The sequence below is a fragment of the Trachurus japonicus genome, chromosome 15, assembly GCF_045865225.1.
Source record: "Trachurus japonicus isolate A0001 chromosome 15, Traja_1.0".
NCBI lineage: Eukaryota > Metazoa > Chordata > Actinopteri > Carangiformes > Carangidae > Trachurus > Trachurus japonicus.
In genome coordinates, this window is record NC_140921.1 from 8,617,033 (window position 1) to 8,643,719 (window position 26,687).

General features: G+C 39.9%; 1 protein-coding gene and 1 long non-coding RNA gene across 2 annotated transcripts in view; one reads left to right on the forward strand and one right to left on the reverse strand.

The window, feature by feature from the left end:
* The window catches only part of LOC146973168 (contactin-associated protein-like 4), a 78,097-nt gene extending 76,372 nt beyond the window's left edge, over nucleotides 1-1,725 (reverse strand). Inside the window, exon 1 of the mRNA XM_085799431.1 lies at nucleotides 1,236-1,725. Within this exon, the coding sequence (XP_085655557.1) occupies nucleotides 1,236-1,320 (85 nt within the window). The 5' untranslated portion in view covers nucleotides 1,321-1,725. The remainder of the gene's footprint in view (nucleotides 1-1,235) is intronic.
* Nucleotides 1-26,687, forward strand: part of LOC146973171 (uncharacterized) — a 67,970-nt gene that overhangs the window by 14,215 nt on the left and 27,068 nt on the right. The gene's annotated exons all lie outside the window — the stretch shown is intronic.

The following is a 26,687-nucleotide window of genomic DNA, read 5'->3' on the forward strand; positions in this document are numbered from 1 at the left end:
GATGAGGTAATATCTACCATCTATCTGTCCCCCCACTCTCCTCACCCTGACTCACTTAGTGGTGTTTTATTTTCTCAACTATTCAATGAATATTATTTGCCCACAGATGTTGACTCCAAAATTCAATTGAGCACAGCATCAGTCTCATCCTGGATAAACATTTATCCTCTGACAGCCACTTTATGAGGCTGTGTTAGCAGCATTTCCACTGTTTTGACAGTGTTTGGCACATGCAAACGGCTCCAATGTAAAATGATCTCTCTGTTGACATTTCCATCAACACAGTGTACGATGCAGGATACCAAATGTGCCATCAATCATGTATGAGCTTTTCGGGCGGCTAGTTTTTTTTTTTCATTCTTCATTTTCAATTGCAGTTGAAGTGATGACAGTTTTTATACATAATTATACATGTTCCACATTCTTTCAAATCCCCGGTAAAGTTCATTATGCAGGGAAATTAGTGGAAAAATATGAAGAGGAAAATAATATTGAAAGTACGAAACATCCCTCCATGAAAGAATATGAGGAAAAAAGAGGAGTTGTTTTGATTATGAATTTTTAAAAAATCATCTTTTTAGCCCAGAGTTTGATTTCTTAACCCACTGGACATTTTCTGTGCACAACAACCATCAGCATCAAAGAGAAAAAATAATAAAAATACAACATGAAATAAGAATAAAATCATGAAACTACTCCAAACTTCTCCAGTACTGATTCCCCTCCTTCACCTCCAAACACTTTATATTGCAGCCACTGACTTCTGCAGCCTGTGCAGCTCCATTGGAGCAGGTGGGGCTCTGAGTGCCTTGCTCGAGGGCAACCTTTTAAATAGGCTCAGGAGGGAGAAATGTTTTTCATTCAGCTTCCCCACACACATGCTCTTCTACACCGGCTCCCTCTGCTTCATTAAAGTGCAGCGTGTGGGAAATCTCTGCATAAATGTATGAAAAGAAATCAATGAACACATGTTGTTGAGCATGTTTCCTCAATCCGGATGCTGTTGGAAAAAAAAGGCTCATTTGCATTAGTTAATTCACAACATGCTCAACTAAACACTGAGTGAATTTTTGCATGAGCTCAGGAACTTCACACTTGTTCCTGCTGCACATGAGCTCCACTTTCTTTTTAAACATTTAAAATGAACATAAACTGAGCAGCAGCGGCTCCACAACTCCACATCAGATCCCCGCTGTCACACAGAGTACAAAAAAAAAAAATCCGACCACACTCACCTCCTCTCGTTTCCCCGCACGAGCTGAAAACTATCAGGGCGACTTGTGTAATAATTCCCAGGACTTTGTTACTCCAGAGATCCATGATGAAGTGGAAGGATGCTGCAGAAAAAGCCCGCCAAGTGCAGGAGGGAGACGGTGTGCCTCTCCTCTCCTCTTTACTCCCACCCCACCGCCGCCGCCGCCACCACCTCCTCCTCCACACTCTCACACTCTCCAGATCCCTGATGAATTTTTTTTTTTTTTTTGCACTTCTGGGTCCGCAGCACTCAGCAGCATCCGCCTGGTCCACAGCGATGACAGCGGAGGCAAGAGGCTGCTTTCTGTTTGGCTGCACTCTGCAGAGTGAGGGGATAGAGGAGGGAGAAGGAGAGCGAGAGAAGGAGAGAGAGAAGGGGGGGGGGGGGTGAGAGAGGCACGAGGAGAGGGGCTTTCACTTCTGTCACTGCTCGAGTGAAAGGTACTTTAGTCATTAAAAGGTCTTGATCCTCCAGAAAACCCACTGCAGGCTACACTCTTCTGCCCCGACAATGTTTGAGAAAGAGTCATCTCAGGTCCCATTAGGCTCCGAGCTGCTGCTCACAGTCTGTTTGTCATCATGTAATCCAGCAGTTCAGGTCCGGTGGTCAAGGAAAAGATCCCCAGCGCACACCGGCTTAGTCATAGCAAAGCAATTGAAAGTAGCCCACAGAGAGAGGGACAGAGGAATTAAAATGACTACCCCAAATATAATTAAAGATTTAGCCCCATGTACTGAAGCTTTATCTCATCTTATATATTAATTTACAGGTTTAGAACAAATTAAATAAAACTTCCATCTCATCCTATTGAAGAAGAAACCGGTTCCTTTATTCAACCATGTAAAAGTGCGATTAAAATCTCTTTCAAGAATAAAGCCTATAGTGGCAGTGAATCACAGACACTGCTAAGACACACTGTTAAAGTACAAAGACAATGTGCAGTTAAGAAACTATGTGTGGTCGTTTTTCTGCTGTTTTGCTAACCCTCCTCCTGGCCATGTGCATTTGTTTACAACAAAGCCACCGAGAAATCAACCAATAGAGTGGTAGATACAGTAACCTTACATATGATATACAATATTACGACGTGTATATTTTTGTTGTTTAATCCGTCATATGCAAGAGATTATGGGGCGCGTTGGGATATCTTGCCAAGTTGTTTTTCAGCCAAGAGAATGTGACACACACGTCAAAGGCATAGCGCCTCCATTCTCCCTCGTAACAAGTTATGCCATTTATTAAACTATCACAGTCACTTCAAAACGGTTTAATTATGTAGCATAGTTAAGCTACAAATCCTTCACAGTTCCTCTTTAAGTTGGACATCCAAGTATTCTGATTTTCCAAAACAATTTAGATAAATTGGAAACAAACTCGATCACTCAGAGTGCTATTAAATAAGAGCTTTACACCTGACTAGAATTTACTCGTATGGTTTTAACATCCATGATCCAAATAGAAAGTTCATTTGTGTTTAACAGGTTTTAAAAACATTGTCAAGGCTATAAATGTAAAAGATGAGGAGAAGCAGATTTATTCTTCTGTTATGAGAAAAAGTAACAATTTATCATAACTACACACTGTTAAGGATTAAGGATTACTAATTCATCATTTATAAAACATTCTTCCTACACTGATACTAATTCACACACAAAACATAAATGTTATACTCTGGATTGATAAGATCATCTAATGAAGATCATCACTATTCTAAATATTTAAGTAAATCTATCTTGTTTATCATTTACTTACACTTTATAAATGATCTATGAACCACTGACATCTCCTAAATAACTGACTGGTAATTGATATAAGATCTAATTTATAAAATGGTTCATTAAATGGTGGATAATAATGTCCGTAAACCTCCACCAGTGAAAGTCTGCAGTCCGACATGATCCACTCTCCACCCACAGAAAGTTATAAATTAAAATTTAGGAGTGAAATCTCTTTCACAGCAGCGGAGGAGCAGTGTCTCCAGAGGAAGCTGGATCAATCGTCGGTCTCACCCCCGTTTTTTAAAAAAAAATATATATATATATATATATATATATATATATATATATATATATATATATATTTTAGCACAACTCCACTATAAATTCAGGAGGCTTTATTGCTATACGAGAGGAGAATTCAAAGCATTTAGTGTTGCAAACTGACACCAACACGCCTCAGCTAACCTTTTGACGGCCGACATCTCTTTCAGTAGTTATGGTCTGATCTATAAATATATCATTGTGAAGACAGATGGGATGTCTGTATTGGAGAGGTGTTACAATGTCTCTTTATTGATCTGTGATTCCTGCAGCGCCGCCTTCCTCTTCATGTCTCTTCTTCACACTCAATTATGACCAATCCTGTCCCATTCAAGTGTCTTATCTTTTCATTATTGATCAGTCTGCCTTTTACTTCGTCGATCAAGTCAATCCATTTGGTTTGCCTGTCGTTATTTACATCATTTCAAGGTGCTGTCCTCAAATAGCATCAGTTTTATATCATGTGTTCGACAAAGAGACGAATCAAATCTGCAGCTGTGAGTGGGTGATATCAGCAAGTTTTAGCTCAAAGAAACGCCTGAAACAATAATTCAGATACGTTTGCCAATTAACTTTCTGTTATTGACTCGTTTAATTGCATCTTTATATCAATTACTGTAGTACTGTACTGTACTGTTTTTATTCCCTTTCTGTGATGAAGACAGACTCTTGTTTGCTTACATTTTTGACGGTTTTTGTTGTTACAGTATAAGATCTTGACATAAATTTATGATATCTTATCTGTAGATGTCATTCTGCGACATTTGGGCATTTAAGTAAGTAAAAATACAAATGAATTCAATTATATTTCTTGGCTCTAAGTGTAATCACATGTGGGAGTATAATCAAACCAAAAATGCATTTGATCAGTATTTTTAAAATGCACAAAAGATATTCAGACTACTAAACTAAACTAGAATACAATTTAAAAGCCAAGAAACAAACAAATTAGAATTGAAACTGGAAGGGAATAAGAAAATATCTGTCAGAGAAATATAACTTTTTTCTCTTTCCTAACTTGAGTTGTGTCATCCAAAAACCAGAACTTGTGTATACTGTACCTGTGGGGTCCGATGGGTTGATGTGCTGCTCCCCACTAGTTTAAATGGCTGTTTGGAGGTTTAGGGTTGGTTGTCTGGTTTGGTGTGCAGCTGTGATGACTCAGTTTAAAAGGGCAAGGAAACATATTATGTGTGTGCATGTGAAAATCTGACACAGTCACAGTCGTCTGTCATTTGAAACCCACCACACAATGTGAAGGTGAGAGAAGTAATTTCTCCGTCTAAATTGGGTTTTCACACTCTTATTTGAATGCTGGGCAAATGCGTCTCCGTTCTGGTGAGCGAAGAAAAGAGAATGTACCGCAGCCTTTATTAGGACTATCACAGCTAATATTACCAGTGTGTTCCCGGTTCATGTGACTGTGCTTGTTTCATCTGCCACGATGACTTATACCGTACGGCGGCGTGGTGGTGATGATGGTAGAGAGGCTTTTCAGAGGCAGAGATGTGGACGGCATGTGAATGAGGGAGCCTTGTGTGTGGAGGGACGGAGAGGAGAGGAGGGGGGGGCAGAGATACCAGCTAATCCTGCCTGCATCGCACTGGCACCAGAGTTTTTGTTTTAAACACTTTGGAAACTGTGAGAGGAGCTTTGGGGGAAAGTGTGTGTGTTTTGTTCATCTGTTTGGAAGATTTAGAGGAAGCAACGACAAAAAAAGACCCAACAACACTGAGCTGTTGGACTTACAGCACGCTCCTCGTGTCAGTGCCGACATTTGAATGAACTGTTTACTCTTCCAAAAGGTTTCTTCTTGCTTACCCTTTGTCTAAGTGATAAGAAGATTGTCAATACTACAGTAGATTAGCGCTCGGTGCTGCCAGTGAATATTTACATGGACAACATTTACTCGGCATTCGCAAATAATTCTGTGTCATCAACCGCTTCACTGTCTAAATAGAGATGTGGAGCTGAAACCAGCCAGTTAACTCAGTGGTGTTGTTCGCTATTGTATCTTTGCCTAAGGGGGTTGATAAATAGGGGCTTCTTTGCTTTATCGCTGTGCTATTACATGAAGTCTGTTAATGTCAGTGACCCAGCTGTCAAATTGAGTGTCAACATTCATGATACAGAGAGGATGAATCCTTTCACCAAGTGTTGTGATGAGTCCAATACTTACCTATATCACTAACAGCATTCCCATCAGCCTCTGTTGTACTTTTTTGTGTGGGTTCAATGTCAATTCATGTTAGCTGCTTGTATGGCTGTTGTATTTGGTGTGGGTGTTCATGCAAACCCACTGATGCATGTTCCTGTCTGGGGCAGTTTTTCAGAAAGCAGTCTCTGCATTTGCCTCTAAAACAACTCTGTCTGGTAACGTTCTGTTATTATCTCATAGCGTGGTGAATGTGCAAGTCACAACTTGTCCACCAGAGCGTTTTGGAGTTGCTGGATTGTGTATTTGATGAGTTCGATGAGGGAAACCAAGAAATCCCATGAGTCTCCATAGTGTAGCTCTGAGCAGCACCATGTGCCATAGAAATAAAGTTATTATTATAAGTTACAGTTTAAAAAAAAGATTATTTGCAATTTCTTTGTGAGAAGAAGCATCAAATTATGAATTGCATCTCTGACCAGCTAAACTCATGATGACAATTTCTTCCTGAGAGTTTACTTCTGCTTTTCTGAATGGAGCATAATGTTGCTGAGGAGACGAAAGTAGGGTAGGGTAGAAATTGCCCTGTTGCCCTGTTCCACACTATTAATGTCTACATGAAAAACAAATATAGATACAAGAGAGTTCCTTGAACAATCTCACATCTACATTCTTTTCTTGCAACCTTTTAACATAAACATTGTTTTCAATAAAAAGTTTCAACAAAAAGTTTTGGAAAGTCACAGAAAATCCAGCTGTGATGTCAAAGGACTTTCACACAAGTACTAGACTCAGTCCTTATGTAATATAGATTTTGGGTTGACTATTATGAATAATTTAACTTTTATTTTAAACACCTGGCTTTGGTTTACTTTGTCCATTTTGCATCCAATTAGCTTGTTGACAGCTGAACAGCTGACGAAGTCATTTGACTGAAACAACTTGACTTTACTTTGACATTGTGTGTTTTTTTCCTTCCCTTTTTTTCCACTCTGGACTTGGTCACTCTGCTCTGCAGCTGTATTGAGCCCGTCTGCAGCCTCCTGCCAGGCCTCGTTTTGTATAACTCATTTTTATTTTGCATACCAAATGAGACCGGCCAATGACTGATGCACTCCCACTCTACTTTATATTCACAACACCTGCTGGAGGCTGTGTAGGGCTTTAGCTTTGGCCAGCCAACTGGTCGACTGAAAGAGAAAAGAGTTTTCTTTTTTTGTTTCTTTTTTCTAAGAGATTAGAGTGAATGTTTTCAACTTGTTGAAAAGGAGGAAAACTAAATATGGAGAATTTGTTCTGTCTCCTCCACCATGAGTCAGTCCATTCCTCATTGTGAGAAAATGTCATCATGTTGTTGATCCTCAGACACCTGAGCAATATGTCACTGTCACTCCTTCAGGCCAGAGTTTCCTGTTGTCATTAATACTATGAATACCTGCCTCTCTCACACCAGCACAGTAACGTCTGTTAAACCTGTCAGCATGCATCATCATTCATCATTCATTCATCATTTAGCTGCAAAGATAAGAATAAAACTTTAATATTTGTTTTATGGTTATTGACATGCATGAATATTTTCCTGAAAAAAAGAATATTTTTTCACATCATGTAATTCTAGGTAAATCAAAGTCTGTGGAGCCGTAGTCTATAGATCTGATCCTGTGCAGAGGCCTGACCCACAGTTTTTATGCCTTTTGCTAAATCTCGCCATAGCACAGGCTTAAAGTGGGTTTGAGCTATTATTAATTTCTGCATCCACATTGTTTTGGGAGAGCATCGGTTGGAGCTCCTCCAAACAAAGACGAAGGTCTCCTGGCTTAATCGTCCGTACCACAAATGAGCAGTTGCACTTGTTTTTGAGGAATATATCTGATTATTTCATGAAAAGCCGAAGGTGAGAGACCTGCTGTGACCTTCGAGGAGTATTTCCATAAGAAACTTCCACCGAGTATTGAATATCTGTGCTTCATGTGAAATATTAATAAGTAGAAACGAGTCCACTGTCTGGGTCAGTTTTAGAAGAATTCATCAACCCTGTCAAGTCAGCTAGGATTCGTACCCTCTGACTGTTTGCTTCTCCATGATAAAACAGCTAAGGCTCATGGGTATCTCCATTAAGTACACTGAACAAAAGTAGAAGTGCAACACTTTTGTTTTTGCCCAAGGTCTTCAACCTTTTGTTGCAATAGGAGGTTTAAGACTTACTCTTAAATGTTCTCTCAGACACATCTCAGACATACAGCACGATGCTGATTACGCCGCATGAGTTCTGTTCAGGTCAGGCCACTTTAAAATGCCGGTTATATGTCGTAACCACGCTGTGCAACACTTTTCACTTTTGTGTTGCAGTGTAATACTGAACTGATTTCTGTACATGACTGAAGTTCCTCTGAATGCTGCAGTTTTAGCCTCAGTAATCATGATCATCAATCTGCATCTTGATGTGCCACACCTGACAGGTGGAGGGACGATAAGAGAAACAACGTCTTAGATGTTTGAGTGTCCTATTCTTGTGTTATACTACACACATTTTAGAAACTCGACCTTTAAACAAGCTGTGAGGACTTTTGTTACTTTGTGATGTCATAACGAAGCAGGTTTTTCCTCAAGCCCCGCCCACTGAGACCCACCGTCTTTACTTCAGATGTGATGTGTTTTTATTTTATCACCCAGAAAACAGTTGTTATTGCTGAAGCTCCAGAGAGAGGGGGTTCAAGGTTCAGGGGAACCTGTATTATCCCCGAGGGACAATGTGTTGCACAGCCGGTAGTAAATACAACATTACTGTATGGAGTTATCACACTACACCAGCCTACACACAAACAAATCTGCACAGAAGGAAACGAGTTACACAAAACTGTTCAAAATCTATTCTATTCAAGAAAGAAATAAGTATGAGAAAGGAAATGTAAAACTACTGCAAGATGTTTTTTTGGTTCTTAGAGCCACAAATATATGATTTCTCAGACAAAAAAAACCTACAGCATCATTAAATTGTCGAAGAAACTGTAGAGTTTTATGTCGAGAAACATCGCATATGTCATTACAAGAAGACTGCAGTGGGAATTAAAGGTGGTAAAAAATACTTTTGGGCGTCTCAGTAATTTGATTAGCTAGTATGTGAAAAATGAAAGTTGTTATTCAAGACTCCCCCCCCTTTGTTTTTAGTGGCGATAGATACACTTTTTTTTTTTTTTTTTACTTCTTCCACCTCTTAAAATGCTAAAAAGAAAGAGGAAATGAGATGCTAGTGTTCAGGCTTTGGTCACCTTGAATATGAATGAAAGATTATCCAGCAACATGCAGACTGACTTGTTTACGAGAGGTCTCTGCACAGCACGGGCTTGCTTTGTTTATTGGGCCGCCTGAAGCATTACCCTCCCAGAAAACTGCACCCTCATGCAGTTTGGAAGCAGGACTTTTTTCTTTTTTTTTTCTTTTTCAATTAATTGCACAGCCTGCACCCTAAAGAATATGACAAACAACAGAGCTGCTCTACATAAAGACTTCTGGTTTATGTGCAGCTTCGCCTTGTGCTGCTCATTTCGCAGAAGTGGCTTCGTTTCCATTATCGACGCCAGTTTTTTTTTTTTTTTTTTTCCCTCTATTATTGACCCCGAGAAATGTTTGTTTTCTTTGTACTACAGCCAACCTCCACACAATTACCTCGAATACAATCTCCACATGAATAATGTTGAGAAACATCAATGAAACGGAGTGATTGTGACTCTTGCTCCCTGCCTTTTTAAAAATCCATCAATGAAAAACGCTGCACATGATTACTGGAGCAACAATTTGGAAAATTTCAGTGCCTGCATAGCAAGAGTTGGTATGCAATGAAGAGTTGGAGCTCACTTTCTCCTCAATCTGTCTTGAAAAGTTGCATTTCACACTTTAAGGTTAGCAGTGCAGACAGCAGCAGTGTTGTGGACTGGATGGAGTTGATCAAAAACACAGTGAAACCAGAGAAGCTGTGGATGGATTTCATGCCAACACCAGTTCCCTGGAGATATGAGCTGTGGCTGTGTCGCATTCAAGTCATCTCTGGCTGTTACCAGTGAAGTTATTATCTCTGTATCTCTCTCTGACTTTCAAACGTGGATTGGCCGCGCTCAAAAAATATCACAGATTTCTGGTGTTTGCCTCTCGCGTCAACAAACGGGGCTCGGCGGGGTTGTTTCTCAGCCTCAGCGTGGTCACTACGCCTTTTGCTGTCAAAGCTCCCAAACTGTGCAGCTCTCTTTAAATAAAATCCAACTTCCTTTAAAACATCAAAACATATCAAAACTTTTCTGAAAATGTTCCTTTTCCCTGTGTTTTATCTGATTATGATTGATTCAGCTGTTTACATAGATTGTTATTTGAGCTAACCCGATCTATAGATAACTTGTACAGATGCATTTAATCAGAATAACAGTGTGAAAGTCTTGACTACATCATGCTATTTGTCTTCCTCAGTAGCGATTGTACCTCTGTGGCTCCATGGAGGAAATAAAGTATTCAGGTTCAATCATTTATGTCAAGCACAAACTGTCCCTGTGCAATTGATTTCAATTATTTCAATTATTGATTCAGGTCAGTTTTATTCTATTAAACCAATTATAATCTGAAAAGGCTCCAACAACACTCTGCTTTTACTCCTCCCCCTGTAAACTTGTAACTTTTTCTCAGAAATCATATCTACAAATAATATCATATAACAAACACATGAGACAATGTTTATTTTCTGCCAATTAGAATCAATAATGGATGGTTTTGTTGATCATATTCAATGCTGATAAGTGCAATCAAAACATATCAGCATATGTTTTAGAAAATAAACTGTAATATTTATGTTTTCATTTCCCAATATTAGTACATTTAGTAGATTTTTCCTCTGCAACCAATTATTTTAATTGTGAATGGTTATATAGAAAGATCTGTTTCATTAGCCTTGATAAAAAAAAAAAAAAAGTATTCAAGTGAATCTCTCCAAAGATCTTGTTTTTATTTCCTTCAGAATCTGCTCAGGAGCATTGTGGGTAGATTAGTTGCAGTTGTTTTCAAACTGTGCGGTGAACTTGAACCAGACACAGCAGCTTGTGAGATGTAAACAACTAAGGATATAACCAGTTGTTTGCGGCCTGGATGCATGAAAACTGTTAACTCAGTCGTGACTCTTTAACTAAAGTGACTGCATGACTAGCTAAATGGCTCTCAGCCCGGCGGAGTGTCTGACTGCCTTTTACATTTCCCTCCAGACAGATGACAGCTGATTTTCTTCTTGGTGGCTTTGACCCGGCTGGGCAGCGGGGGTGAATGATTGTGTGTTCTTTGGTGTTCTGGGAGCACTTAGGCAGCGCTCGCCGCTTTCCTTTTTTTTTTTCTCTCTCTCTCTGGTGGTGCTGCAGGGTATTGACAGGGTTGTGGAGCGTGATATTAGGTGCAGGTCTTCGCGCCAGGATGCCTCAGAGCCTTAACGATCTCGAAGCATCGCTGACCGGCCGGCAGTGACTGACGGGAGTCGCTCAGCTGGAAGAAAACGTTGCTCTGGGCTACGACTTCCACTCGTTGGACAACGGGAGGAGAGTCGGAGGGTAAAGCTGCCTTCAGAGGATCGAGACACATGCAGCTCTGTGCGGTTTGATGAGTATGAACTACATGTCCCTTATTGCTCAACACTGAAATGGGACGAGTCATCCTGCCTAAAGGAACGGAAAAAACATGTTAGTGAAGTGAAGGGCGGTGGAGCAGGTCGTCCACTAAACAGAGGGTCAGCAGTTTGATTCCAGCTCATCCAGACTTCAGGTCGAAGTGTCCTGAGGTGTCTGTCTGAGTGTGTGTGCTAGAGTGATGTGTGTGTGAATCTGTGAAACAGTTTGAGCTTATGCAGCCAGATGTGCAGACGATGAACCAAATATGATAAAATGCATAAAACAAATGAGACTGGATGAGACTATAGTTTCAGGTTAGGTCACTGTTTATCTAGAGTCATATGGAATAGAAATATATGTGTCAATATTTGTCATAATTGCTTTGTGAAGTCTTAAAATAATGACTGAAAAAGAGCGTTTTCTGAGGTCAGTGACCTTTGACACCCAAAGGCTTGTCAGTTCATCCTCGTGTTCAAGTCAATGTTTGCTCTGAGATTCACTGGAGGAATCTATACTGTAGGGTCAAATCCTGTTTTTTGTTTGTTTTGAAAAATCTGTTTATTGGCATTTTTTAGTTAAAGAGGAACTATGTAAGTCTGGTCGCTTTTCCGCTGTTTCACTAACCCTCCTCCCGGCCATGTGCATTTGTTTACAACAAAGCCAGCGAGAAATTAATCAATAGAGTGGTACATAACGTAATATATCATATAGGATGTTACGACATGTATTTATGTAGTTTTATCTGTCATAAACAAGAGATTACCGGCTATGGCTGGCATTTGTGTGGCGGTGCCTCAGAGATGAGAGCTGGGACACCAGGGCGGCGGCTCTGATCTTGAAAGGTTGGTTTTCAGCCAAGAGACACTAGGTGGAAGGCAGAGAGCCTCCATTCTCCCTGTTACAAGTTTATTAAACCATCACAATTACTCCAAAGCTGTTTAATTAAGGTAAAAATGTAGCATTGTGAAATCCTGCATAGTTCCTCTTTTAACACACGCACAAATTGAATGAATGTGTAAGAAATCCTTCCATTCCCTCCCTCACCACCCCATGTTCCCAGATCCTCTAAAGGAATAGAAAATACAAAAGAGTGAGTCTTGTAATAAAAAGAAATAGAACAAGGTAAAATAACTTTTTGAGCTTTTTGAGGTCATCTCTATCCTTTACCTTTGACCAACCAAATCTAATCACTTTGTCCACACGAACTTTTTCACCAAATTTAAAGACGTTCTCTTACAGTATATCACCTTCACAAGGCCCAAAGTAGGTTTTGTGAGCTCAGCATGATTTCAACCTTTGACCCCCCCCCCCCCCCAAAAAAAATCGAATTAGTTCATCCTTGAATCCTCGAGAATATTTGGGACAAATCTGAAGAGGTTTTGTTACAGTATAACCGAGACATCACGTCCACCAGAAAAAGGACACAGAGACAGAAAGCCATGAAAACAATAAGCCTCTGGCTCTGGCTGCCAACAGAGAGGTATAAAAATAATCGTGCTGAAAAAAAACCTACAAGATGAGTTTACAAAAACACAGTGATGTCTTTTTAATATTTTATGCTCAAAAGCAGGATTTAGGGTTACAAACTTACATTTGTATATTTATGCATGAGACTCTGGAAACTGATAATTTAATGCATTAGTTTTTCAAATGCTCCACTCTGAGTTCAGACCAGAATGAAATGTTAAAGCATGTAAGACTGCTCTTACTTTTAGTTTTTTATTTCTTTTTTTTTCTTTTTCCTGATTCGTTTTAAAAACCCAGAGAGAGTGTGCAGACAAAATGTCTCAAAAAATCTGATTGATACACATGAGATTGATCTGCTGCTTTTTGGGACACCGTGATTGATTTACTTTGCATTTTAAAACAGTTAGGAGATCTGCTTTTTCAGCCAGTGAAACCCAGGACACCTTCAGCAGCTCCAGCACTTCCTGGTCAGATTTGATGTGTCTATTCTAGCTATATCCTCACACACTCAGTGGTCTCTTTACTCCTCTGTGGTGTGTCAGCGCTACATTTTTATAAAACACACGTCAAACAGATGTGATTATTTCCCCCAAACACGAACACAGAATCGAATCGTCCCCCAGCGAAACAGTTTTAAAGATTGATATCTCTCGGTCGGACCAGTATCTCTGTTAACAACATTACACTCTGTCAGTAAATCAGTTGCAGCGCGGACCTCTGACCCTTGTAGTGGGGTTATTCTGTGTGTAATCATTCTGTGAGTTCGACCCCATGGATTTCTGTCTTCTTCCTTTCCTCGTCCTCAGGTACAGCAGTACTATAAATACCACACCTCTCTGGCTGTTATTCCATTTCTCTGTGAGCACTGCGCTAAATTTATGGAGGCAGTAAAGATCTCTGTGCGGCTGCTCTGCTGATTTCTCCAGACAGCATGTATCTCTGCAGCCGAGGCTCGGGACGCCGTGATCAGGAACAGGGGGGAATTTATAACGGAGGCAGCGATAACCTCTGCTCTCCCGCCCTCCCTCCATCCATATCCACGCTAACGATTTTCTCTCTGTCTGCCTCGGCCCTTTGATGTCGCCTTTTTCTCGGTTGTTTCCACGACGCCCATCTTCCCTGTCTCTGGCAGTGGCAACACCAGTCAAGAAAAAAGCATCAATCTGGAGAAAATGCCCCATTTTTATTGAAAGTTGAAATGCAGGAGTAATCTTTTTTTTATCCACGTTGAGATATTTAGCTCTCGTGTGTGTGTGTGGTGTGAAGAAAAATCATAATTCTTGCAACTCAAGTCAATTTACAATGAATATTTCTACACTTTTTTTTTTCCATTGGGCTTCAAATGTTAAATGTCCCATAATTTACACTTTCTCCTGTCGAGGTGTTGATCCATAAGAAGATCCATATAACACCACCGCAGTGTAGTTTTACATCTCCTGTCTCTCAGGCTTCTCTCTGCAGCTCTGGTAACAACAGGTTTGTGAGCCAATCAGGAGAGAGGAGGCTCTTAGCTTCATCTTATATCATACTGTATATGATATCTGTAAATCGTGTTGAGTTATTGTTGGTTGGTTTTATCTAATTGGTCATAAAAGATGGTCACCCACTGAAATGAAGACGTAGCTCACGAAAGATCAAAGAAAATGAAAGCTGTCAAAGTAATCATCATTTACAGTGAAACTAAACATGTCAGCAAAAACAACAAATACCTCAGAAACAGGGTTAGGTTTAAAAAAAAATTGATTTTCCGATTCATATCGATGTTCAGATCCGATATCGAATCATAAAATCCTTTGATCGAGGTTGAGGTTGGATAGTTCCATCTTTGTACAATTTGCAGCATTAGTTCTGTGTCCTTAAATCTCTTTCATAACCAAGCAATATTGGTATTAAAACTGAAATATCTCTAAATGAATCAATATCAAATCAAATCAGAATCAGAATCAGAATCAGTAAATCAGTAGCGATGCCCAGCCTTGCTCAGAAATAACCTCTGTAATGATAATCATCAATCTGTTGTGCTCAGCCCTGCTGACAGGGGGACAACAGCTCCGTTTCTCTCATTAAAGTCCTATATAAAATGTAAATCCCCTGCACAAAACTTAATCTAACGCCTCACATTTCTTCCTCCCAGTCCACAAAATCCACAAACCCTCCCTTGTTAATGCAGCATTTTGATTCTCCAAAAGCTGCTGCCTTATGAGGCTCTGCTTCGGTCCTCTGAAACGAGATCCATCTGCAGATTTGCACCTTTAATCAGCGGGGCGGTTTGATGTGCCCACTCCGCTGGCAGTTTTTATTGTGGTAAACAGGCCGGGGTGCGGAGGGGACAAATTAATAGAGAGCCCAACAACGGTACAGGCTGGTATAATGGAGCTCTTTGTGCATCAGTGGCTCCAGGTTCACGGGGTTAATGAGGTATTACAGTGATGGCAAGTGAGCTGCCACAGGAGAGAAGAGTCAAAGGGATGAGGAGAAAAGTAGGGAGGGAGGGAGAAAGGGAAGGAGAGGTGTGAAAGTAGGAGACACTTGAAACCTAAAAACCTCTGAACAGACGAGAGGAGAAAGTCTGACATTGATAACTCTCTTCATTACTCATCCATCTCTCTCTCTCTCTCTGTGCTCTTATACATTATATTACAAAACACTCACTTTAGACTCACATAATTGCTTTAATGGACCAGTTCAAATGTTTCTCACCGTTTACATTGTTTTTTCTCCCACAGTGTAATTCAGGTGGAAGTGAATGCATAAGTATTTGAATTACAATGGTTTTAATGAGCTTTCTATTTCTGGACAAACTTGCGAGACATACTGTACAGCCTCCCACTGTTGCACACAGGGGTCACATTACATGATGAACATGCCAATATCCATATGTGCTGTTTTATTCAGAATATTTTCACTGCTTCATCTTCCCGTTAAGAGGACGTCAAGTTTAGGTACGTAAACAAAGAGCACTACACAGACGGATGTGTGGTTGCATCTTGAATCTAAAATCTATTAAAGGGACAACGAGGAGTTTCTATTTGGTTATAAAAAAGTCTCACGTTAATGTGGATGAATCTACGCTACCCACACTTGTTAATGGGCCCATTTTCGATAAATATATCGTTTTGTCTCTATCGTTATTTTGTTATTATTAGTGGTGGCGGAAATGCTGGTCGAGCCGAGTTATGAGAATAACGCCGCAGAATCGCCGTTTATGGTCGGAACTACGACGGTATGTGATCGTCTTTGAACCTCTGACTTTAATTCTTGAAAAATGAAAACATGAGTCCGTCTTGCACGGGTCAAAGAATTTTACGGTGCGCGCAGAGGCTCATAAATGTAGTGTGAAAACGCTTCGCTTTTCCAAAACTCCTCGTTGTCCCTTTAAGTGAATTGAAAAAATTGTAAATCTGGATTAATATCTAGTATATGTATAAATCTATATGTGAGATGTGCAAGAAGAATCTGTGTGTACCTGTTCATATACACTGTAACTGCTGCAAAACTACGTCTTTTATTTCTTGAGATTCAACCTGAAAGTTTTGGGTTGCATATGTTAAATACAAAGTGCATTTAATGTAACTGCTCTGGGTCCATTCATAATGTTTTTGAATTTTGAATTTACAGCATCTGAGAATCTCTTTCACATCCAGACAAATAGACGTTGTAAGTGAAACATCTCTTGTGAATCAGAAAACTGGATTAACTGGGAGTTTGGCAAAGTCGGATCATATAACCACAGTTTGATTTCACTGTTATATTGTTAGACTGGCATATGTTGACCTTAAGCGAGATAAGTTTTCAAAGTTTTTCAAAGCTGCCGTGCGTCACTTAGTGACAGAATAATACGTCTTGAAAGTCACAGGCCAGACACACAAGGATTAATTTCACACCTGCAGTTTGTTTCCTTTGTTCAGACCCAAGAAGAAAACAGTCCATGCAGAGCTTTGTGTGAACGAATCCAAACGCTGCCACTTGTAATTAATGAGATTTGATTTCTTCCTTCAGGAAAGAAAACTCCACAAGGTTCAAACCTTCAGCCTCACTTTAATTAGATCAGTGGCTCTAAAAGTGGTTTTTTTTTTTGTTGTTGTTCTCAAACACATATATGACAGTTCCGTACTTGACATTGCGTTTCTGACTCACGGTTGCACTGAAGGTCGTCACGCAGGGCAATTTTTCATCGGTGCTGAAATTAATTTTAACCGTCTGACTCTATCTCTGTCTCTCTCTTTCTGTTTGGAGGAAGGAGACGATCAATCAGATAAGTTAACTTTTCCTTTTGTCTCCAGGGGAAAAAGATCTGCAGAAATGAAGCGAGGGGGGAAAAAAACTTAAGTTTTGCTGAATGAGACATTGCAGTGTCATTTTATGTGGCTTCTGCACCGACGTTCTGAGGATGGATTGTTTTTTGTTAATTAGATTCAATGTTACGAGCCTGCTTTCAGTGTCAAAACTTAGATGTTGGAGTTTTGGACCTGATACAGATATGGTGCTACAAATTCAGATTTTCTTCATGTACATAACATACCGTACTTTGTTTTTGCAATGATTCTTCAAATATGGTTCAAACAACCTATACCCTCAGACATATACAGTATATATTAGATCAAAAATATTTTACTGTTTAACAATAAATTACTTTTATTGTTCAAAATGGCTGCAATGCTGGAAAATGTAAGGAAAAAAGAAAAAAGATAACTACAAAAAGTCCTATAATGAATAATGACACCCTATCTTCTCATAGGCCCCTATCAGTGCATGGTTGTCTGGAGAAAATCTGTATGACATAAAACCACAAACTGAATGAACACAACACTAACATTGTTTTTCTCTAGTGGATCAACCAATGATCTTCAAATCAAACCCAGACAGTTTGCAATTCACTTGCAAAGTTTTGAAGGCACAAAATGTTGACATTGGTTCTTATTTACCAACACAGACACTAATACTGATATGAATTAGAGAAGCTTGAATCAGCAGATTAACCTTAGAAAGTCCAGACACCTCCCAAATAAACTCTGAATCCTAGTTGTTGTGAAATAATGACCATAAATCATTAATAATCAGCTTCTTACTCTCATTTATTAATGTTAAAGTTAACATCACACTATAGGAAAGGTAGAAATGGCTCTTTGAAATCAAATTTCTTTGAAGTGGATTAATCTGTCACTGTTGCTTTTGCACTATTAATGACTACTTTTACCTGTGCGTGTATGTGTGTAGAGGACATTTTGGAGGTCCCACATTGTTCATGCTGTAAGTCACATCACAATTTTAGCCTTTGAGTGTGTTGCTCCTGCAGATTCATTTATTAATGCATTAATAACCTACCTAATGCACAGTTCCCTCTTCAATGCAGCATGAAAAAAAAACCTCCTATTGGTCCAAAGTGCAGCTGCCAGAACTCTTACAGGAGTTAGACCGTCAGAACTGTGTGTACCGGCCTCGGGATAGACCGGCTCTTGTCTCCTCTGGTTGGCTGCACTTTTCCTGTCTTTTCTCCAGGAAGTCGTAGGGTGGAGCTGAGACCTTGTCACAGGTTCAGTGCACCTGAATGGGCTGTGCTCACAAATCTATAAATCAGTCCTGCAGGTCCCGCGGTGACTCACCTCGTATACTTCACATCCATTCGCTCGCACGCGTTGCTTCATTATAACTGACCTGCTCACAGATGTAACCTTATTTGTATTACATGTATAAATTCGAAAACATTATGGTTTTTTCAAATAAATTCAGTGAATATTTCAAGAAGCACGCGTGGTCAAGCACCTCAGAGCCGGGTTGTGATCTGTCCTCACTTCACCGACTCCCTATTTCATTCAGGTCAGAGCACAAGCAGCTCGCTCTCACCTACAAAACTCTGCTATTCTTCCACCTTGGAAACAATATGTCTTTATAGAACTTTGTGTGTGTGTGTGTGTATATATATAGAGAAAAAGTATATGCCCTTCAAGAACCTCTGTATAGAAATATAAATCATGTTGGAGGTTGTGTATTTGACTGATTAAAGCTATGGCCACACACTCACAGCCAACTGAACACACACACACAGACACACACACACTAAACCAAATAACATTTTATACACGGTGTTGGGCTGAAAGATTTATAGCCCATAGGAACCAGGTACTGACACTCCACTGGACTTGAACTGCTTCAATTAAAAGAACAAAAATGGAAAATGGGAGGAGAGCAAAAACATTTGGTATAAAAACAGGTTGATTAGGTAAATAAATTACTAAATGATTATATATACACTTAATGAAAACATTGGGAATAAATGACAGTGTAGTAGTCAATACTAATTTAGTTGTTATGCATCTTTTCATCTCAAAGTAGTCAGTCTTATCTGATAGTTGACATTGTGAGATCTAATAACACCAACTAACTAAATCAGAATTGTGTTATGTATGTAGCCTATATATCGTTATATAAAAATTAAAGGGCATATACTGTATGGTATTAAATCATCATCAAAAAGTAATCAAATGTAATACAAGCTATGTTACTTTGGTCAAATTAAATCAATTAACAGGGTGACTTCTAATCTGCAACCTTGTGTAACGTGTTGTAACTTACGTAGTATAATGTGCCTCCCAACATGTTATGTATGCATACAGTATACATACATACATACATATAAGTTTTGACAACCAGTGTAAGTTGTTAGTGGAGTCCTTGGAAGTTCTGAGGGTGTATGCTGAGTCCTTATTACTCACTGAAGTCAGAAGTTCACCACTCGGAGACTTTTCTAAGAAGTCCAGCTCATAAGTGTCTGACCAAGAGCCCTGGGCTGTTAGGAAACTGTTCTGAAGATTGAGGCTTTGGGTTCAGTCCATGGTGGATTTTTAAGTCCGGACAAGTGTCCAAGTTTGTGTTTGTGCCCAGCCAGGTCCCCTGTCGAGTCGACAACTCTTAGAAGGAAAGTAAAGAGGCATACTGTACGTCTGAGCTTGCATGTATGTGTTTGCATTCATAAACCTGTGTGTGTGTGTACACTCAATTATGTCCTTCAGTTTAATTGCAGTTTGTGTTTTTTTCCATCTCTTAACATTTCTGCCAAAAACCAACATGTACTTGAAACACTTAGGAGGAGACGAACACAAATGACTGAAAATTGGCTCCAAACAGCGGCGACATGAAAGTATTAAATCATCAACAAACCTCAAATTGGGTCCTTCATGTCCATTTAATGATAATCAAGAAGTGGGTGACAAAGCCCGGGCAGATGAAAGGACCGCATTCAGCTCGGGCCATGCAGCGAGCAGCCAGTCTAATGTATTCCTGTCCCTTTGTAAAATTTGTCATTTGTTGCATTTCAGTTTGTCGCTTGCGAGCTCTGATAAGGGAAATTAAAAAGAGAGGCTTGGATCTTCTCCAAGTTTTTAAAAAACGATTTTCCCCCCTCTCCTCGTCCTTCGTTTTGGAAGGTCTCGCGCACTCAGACTCACACTCCACACAACAGTTTTTTTTTTCTTTTTTCTTTTTTGAGTAGCTACCGATTTCATTTCGCTTCAATAAATGCAACCGCACTAGCTTGTACCGGTCTGACCATCCTCATATGACTTCCTTCACCAACAACAACGTGTCTTGTCTGTGTCTCTTTGCAGAACTGCTGCTGCGCTGGTCTTTTGTTTTGGCACCATTCAGGGCGAAAACTCTCAAGTTGTTTGTGTCTGTAAATCCAGGGAGATCAGCACTCCCAGAAATACAATAAGCCCGTCTGGCACCAACAGTCACACCATGCCCCAAAATCACTTGGATCACAGTTTATTCCCCCCACCCACATTCTGGTGTTTGATGTAAACATTACCTGAAGCTCCCCGACCTGTATCTGCAGCTACACGGCGATTGGATCGTCGCATGAATAGGCAGGTGCACAGGTGGTGTGGTTGCGTGCTTTGAGAGCAGGTTTATGTTGGTAATGAGCAGCAGTGATGTAGAACAGAGCACCATTATAACTGGTTATGGAGAGGGCGCCACAAAAACGCTATTCATCTCAGTAGCTCAAATATTCCTGGAGTTAACCTTTAAGAGCTCTTACATATCAGACGATAACAGTCAAAGAGGAGCGAAGCATCTAAAGGACGTTTCTGGGACTGCCTCTGGTTCGCAATCAGAAAAAAAAAACAGCCTCTAAATGTTCTTCAAAGCCTTTTCACTTTCAGAGTGCAGCTGCTTCACGCTGCCATTTGGTATTCTGTTTATGACTGTGGAAACAGAAACTGTGTCATTTGAGCTGCACAATCAAAGCCGATCCCAGAGCTTTGATTACATTTTAAAAACAAAAATTACAGTTCTCGTCAGGCCGACGGAGGAGCTGCCCTGTCTAATCGAGATTTAGCTCCTTTTGTTCACTCAAAGGAGTCTGTGATTGTGAAAGTTTACCTGTCATCAGCTACTTACAAACACACACACACACATACACACACATCCAGCCAATCAGTATTCGCAGCTGCCATCTGCACTGCTCCATTAGTGGACTATGAAATGGAAGTTAACAGATTCATATCATGAAATATGACCAGCAAAGGCCAAGTATGATAGAGCTACACTGTAAAAGCTACAGTACATCTAATGTTTTGTCATAAATAAAAGTTTGATGAAGCTGGGATTCAGAGACAGTTCTGCTAACTGCCTTTTAATTATCACAGTCTGTAATAATCATGAAATTGATGGACTTTTTTAGGAACGTTGTTTGCATCTTGACATATATTTAATCTGAAACTCATCTGGAATTCCTCTTTTTTGAGTTGAAAAATTACTTTCTTTTCATCTTTTTGCCTTTTTATACATGTGTCTCCCTCTGTGGAAAAAGAAACAATGACTTTATGAAGATACGTTTGTAATTCAGACTCTTCAAACAATGTCTCTCTCTCTCTAAAACACTGGAAGTTATAATATTAGTGATTTTTGAAGTATAAGGTCTCAAAAGTTTGACACAATCTAAACTCACAGCATTTTAAAGCTAAACAAACTCAAATTCTCACTGAACTTTTCGAACGTTTTTGCTCTGAATGTTTCTGGGTTGTTTTTTTTACAGTGTGTGATGAGGCACAATGCTGCAACCACTCAGTGTAACTTTATCTGACTTGCTCCCATCTGTGCTCTGTATCTGCACCGATTTGCTTGTCCCTGATGTAAATATTTCAAACTGCAATGGGGGGGGAAAAAATTGGAGTAATTGAACAGCAGCGAATCGTGAAGCAGCTGCAGCAACAAAACTGAGCAACTGCTTTACATTAAGACTTCAAATAACATGGCTGTTTTGTTTTAGCAACTGCAAATCATTTGTATGCACATACAAATGGTGACATCACACTGAGCCACATGCTCGTTAGAACTGAGTTTATTCATGTCAGTAACTCAATTCAGAATGTGAAACTAATACATTATACAGATCCATTACACACAGAATGAAACATTTCATGTTGTTATTAATTTAATTTCTTTTAACTGTAATGATTATGGCTACATTTAATGAAGACCTAAAATTCAGTATCTCATAAAATTTCAATATTACAAAAGACCAATTTTAAGAAAGCATTTTTAATATGGAAATATTGGCCTTTTGAAAAGTATGTCTACAGTATATGCACTCAATACTTGTTTGGGGCTATTTGTTTTGAACGGAAATGGACTTTTCCATGATATAATTTATTGAGATACACCATAAAGACCACTGTATATTTGCATATTTCTGGTTTCGTACCTGCAAATAGTTTTAGTCATGATGAATCTACACATCTGGCCCCAGATGTTTTTACAGTTGTGCGTCACTCCAGCTTCAGGCCTGCTGCTGTTTCAGGGCAGATGACTGCTCGGTGATCGACAGGAGGGATGTCGGCTACTGAGGTCAAGTGTAGCAGGACTCACGTGTTCAGATGTTCAAGGCAAAGAGTTGCATAAAAGTGCTTTGATCATAGTAATGTACTTCAAACTCGTTTTCCTCCTGGGAGTTCAAAGGTCAAGGTTAGAGTAGAACAGCACCACCAGAGCTGCTGGTATCGTACTCAAAGACACTTCAGCAGTGTGTGTGTGTGTGTGTGTGTGTGTGTGTGAGAGTGAAACCTCTGTCCTCTGCCGAGCTCCAGCTGACTCTGGTTGACTTTAAGGTTTGATTTCTTGCTGCTGAATTAATAACTGGATGTTCCCCAGTGCACGTTGCAGAACTTTCATCATCCTTTAGATCTATATTCAAAGCTCTTTCACATGGGTCGAGTATAGAATGAAGATAAAATGAGATAAAGCGTCGGTTTCAGGGGGACTCCTGCCTTATTATCACATCAACGTCCTTCTGTTTGGCTACAGTACGTGTCGAGTATGTGTGGTGGAAATCGCAAATATGGATTTGCTTTCATTGTGGAAAAAATAGGTTTTTAAAGAAATTAAAAACAGGCTTTGATTCATTAAACCTCTTTATAATTCATCTTAGATCTGTTTTTAATTTAATATTCAGCAAAATTAAACAGTCACTGCTCAGTATCAATAACACGACTCGACAAATTGATACTGATTTTTTCAGATCTCATGCATCTACTGTAACTAGCTTAATACATTTCAGTGAAGCCATTACGACACAGGGTGCCATGGAAGTTTATTTAATTTAGTTTCCCCAGTTGAGTAAAGGAGATGTTCTCTCTTTATTCCTCCCAGCAGTTGAGTCAGTCAGCCAACAAAACAATACAATTTTACGTTGTTGCCAACTGGAGCACATTATATATATATAATAACTTTATTTATATAGCACCTTTAAAAACACAAGTTTACAAAGTGCTTCACAAAACAATGTAGAAGAGACAAGTCACAAAAACCGCCATTAAACCATAAGAGGTGGACCACCCAAGCGATACAGAAACACAGGCAACACAAGAACCCAACAACAAATTGAGACCTGGGGGACTCAAATTAGCGTGCAGGATGCAGTTAAGGGGGTATACATGATAAAAACAAATAAAATGAGATACAATAAGATAAGAAAAGAAGGGATAAAAGGGTTAAAACCGAAGAAAGTGTAAAGTAAAACAAAGAGAATCTGAGTAAAACTGTAAGATAAAACAGTTCATAGGATGACATCACATAAAAGCAAAGTAAGTCTGTAAAAGTGGGTTTTAAGCAGTGATTTAAAGGCTGACTCATAGTTGATCAGCAACCAGAAGAATGAAAAGACAGATGGAGAGCTGATAAACTGCTGCCTCCTTTTAACCTCTGGTTGTGGTGTGGTGCTGGTGAACAGCTCCTCCAGCTCCTTCAGCACCTCCAGTGTGGACAGCTCCTGTGTCAGCGACTGTGGAGCTTCCCACATGTTTCCCTGCTTTCAGTTCACTCCTCACAGTGTTTGATTGTTTTCATTAAACTAAAACACACTCTGGGAACACATTATTTTGGCCCCATGCTGTCATGGGGTCGGATGTGGGCTGAGAGGTTAAAATCTATCCTGTTCTACTTTTCTCCACCTCCTCCTCCTCTTTCACAAACCCCTGCATTCGCAATTCAGACGTCACCACCACACAATGATCGTCTTTGGATCTTTGGATGCCGTTCTTTAAACACCTCTACATTTCTGTCTTTACAAACGTCTATACTTCATGTATGATGCTTCACATTAGTTCAGATGAATTAGCAACTATCAAAAAGTTGTTATTCAGTTCAAATCTGGACAACTAATCACTTGCAGATAAGGAGGAACAATCGGGAAGGTTACGGCTCTGTAATGCAAAGTTAAAATTCACGTTTAACTTTCTAAAGCATTCATTTAAATTAAACGATAACATCCACTTATCACCCAGCTCCTATTCTATTTCGGTTTGTGTGTTCTAATTGAAACAAGCCTCACTGTTACAGAGTGATGTGATATATGTTGGATTTTGACACGTTCCCTTCATGTGCATATTTTAGCTCACCCTCCTTCTCACACTTCTTTACTATATATAACTTAAAGAAGTCTTTGCCACACACTTGTTGTCACCTGTCATCCTTTCTCTTCTCCCTCAGAGACCTGTAATAACTGGCAGCTCAGCTCAACTGTTAATGGTAGCTACTGTTCACAGAATTACGATCATAAATATGACTATGAAAATATTAACTTCCTAATTATCGTATCAGGATGTGGGGGAGCAGCTGGCTGATTGTGTTTCGATGCCTGCTCCTTGACTGCGCCCCGCACATCTGATGCCGTTTAATTAATGATTTGAGAAGTGTTGAGGTGTTAAGAGGAGCGTAGGAGCGATGTACGGGTTGAGGAGCGGAGCGGCTTTTTCTCTCCACCTGCTTTTCCATATGCTCCGCATCTCGCTGCCTCCGTCACTCCTTGTCTTTTGTCCTGCTCTCTCTGTTTTCCATCTGTCTCTCAGCATACAGTACATCCCACTCCCTCGCTTTGCCCGACACACACACACTCACACATACACACATCTCAAGCAGCGGGAGATTGGTTAAGGTCTCGGCAGGCTCTTTTCTGTAGGAGCTAAGAGGATATGTGGAGAAGAAGAGAGTGTTGTTTCGTCTCATTAAAAAGCAGCAGTGGTGTCCTCTTGTATCAGGGCAGTGTCAACAACAGCGATGCTATCTGAGAGTCGGGCTGGATGAAGCAGCAGCAGCAGCAGCAGCAGCAGCTCTGCACAGTCACAGGAACAGACGATTAGCGGCCAAGCGGCTGAATCGGACCTTATCAGTGTGCAGGCGTGGAGCGTTAAAGAGGCCTCCGCTGTTGGAGGTAATAACTGTCTGACTCAGTGTCTGAGGACGCACATGTTGAATTAGTGTCACGCATTGTTGTCACATTCACGCTGAGCCTCTCACTCTTTAAACAGGAAAACTTTGAAGCCCAGATTACAAGCATGATAACTGTCTATACACACAGCAAGAAGAGTTGGAGATGAGAAGGATGATGAAATATTTTTACAATCCTTGTGTTTTCAGAGTTGGTTGGTGGTTCAGTCAGGATTTTGTTTACATTCAACCACTGATGTGTTTGCTTGGTGTATATCCAATAATAAATACACTTCCAGGGGATGAACTCCACATTATATATTGCCGTTTTATATCTCAACTTTTATTCATTATATTAGATTGATGTGAAATTTTCTACCAACCTTCATGGTAACTATTGAATGGATTGCAATTAAATTTTGGAGCAGATGTCCGTATGACCCTCAGGATGAATTGTGGTGCCATCATTAGGGCTAAAAATCTGTTCATCCAGTACTTTGGTTTATGATTAAACACTTAGGCCCAATCTTATTGTTCATTCATACCCAATATGGGACTGTCGTGCAAATCAGTAAAAGTAATGTTAGCAAACATAGCAAACAGCAAGCTAGTTGTGAGTTTGTTTTAAAACTTTTCTATGATGAACGTGATTGTGATATGGATGCAAGTAAAAAATAAAAATAAAATAAAAACTATTGCCACAATTTAAAACTGTATGTGCCCTTTTGGTTTCTTGTGCAGCCAACTAGCAGTGTATTCTGGGAAATTTGTGATACCCCTTCATTTGTAGTGAGATCCTGAAAGATGTTCATATGAAGGGCTGTGTATAATAAAATCCAAAACGGAGGGAGAGGGCTAAGGAGTAGATTTATGGATTATGGTAGTTAACTACATCTTCAAAACTGACCTGTCTGTGTGTGTTTAAACTGCCTGGAGCTGCAGTATTTATATTACTGTTACGAATCCCAGCAGGTTACTTTCAAATACTTGTATTTGCCTTATGGCCTGTTTGCTGTGTGACTAGGACTTGATGTCAGTGTGGTGTGAGGTCACTGGGCGGACTGGGGGGCCGTATCCTCCAACCAAAGAGGATAGATACTGTAGCTCCAAAAGGTTTGGAGTGGCAACTCTAACAGCTACTACATTCTGGGAGATGCTCCAACCCCCCGTGGCCATAAACTTGAGAAGAGGTGAATGAGTTATTTACACTTCTATATTACAAAAGTCTGTTTAGTTTCATGACAGTATGAAGCAGATTTAAAGTTAAACACTAGAACGATTATTCATAACAAGCAGAGTGCGTATGAGCAGCCAGGTGTGCGCTGCCACCGCTCTGCCAGCTGCAAAGTAATATCAAGAGGAAAAGATAAACATTATTCTTCAGGTCAGGGTGATACGTCGTTAAAATTCCTGCATTTGCATCATGTAAATTT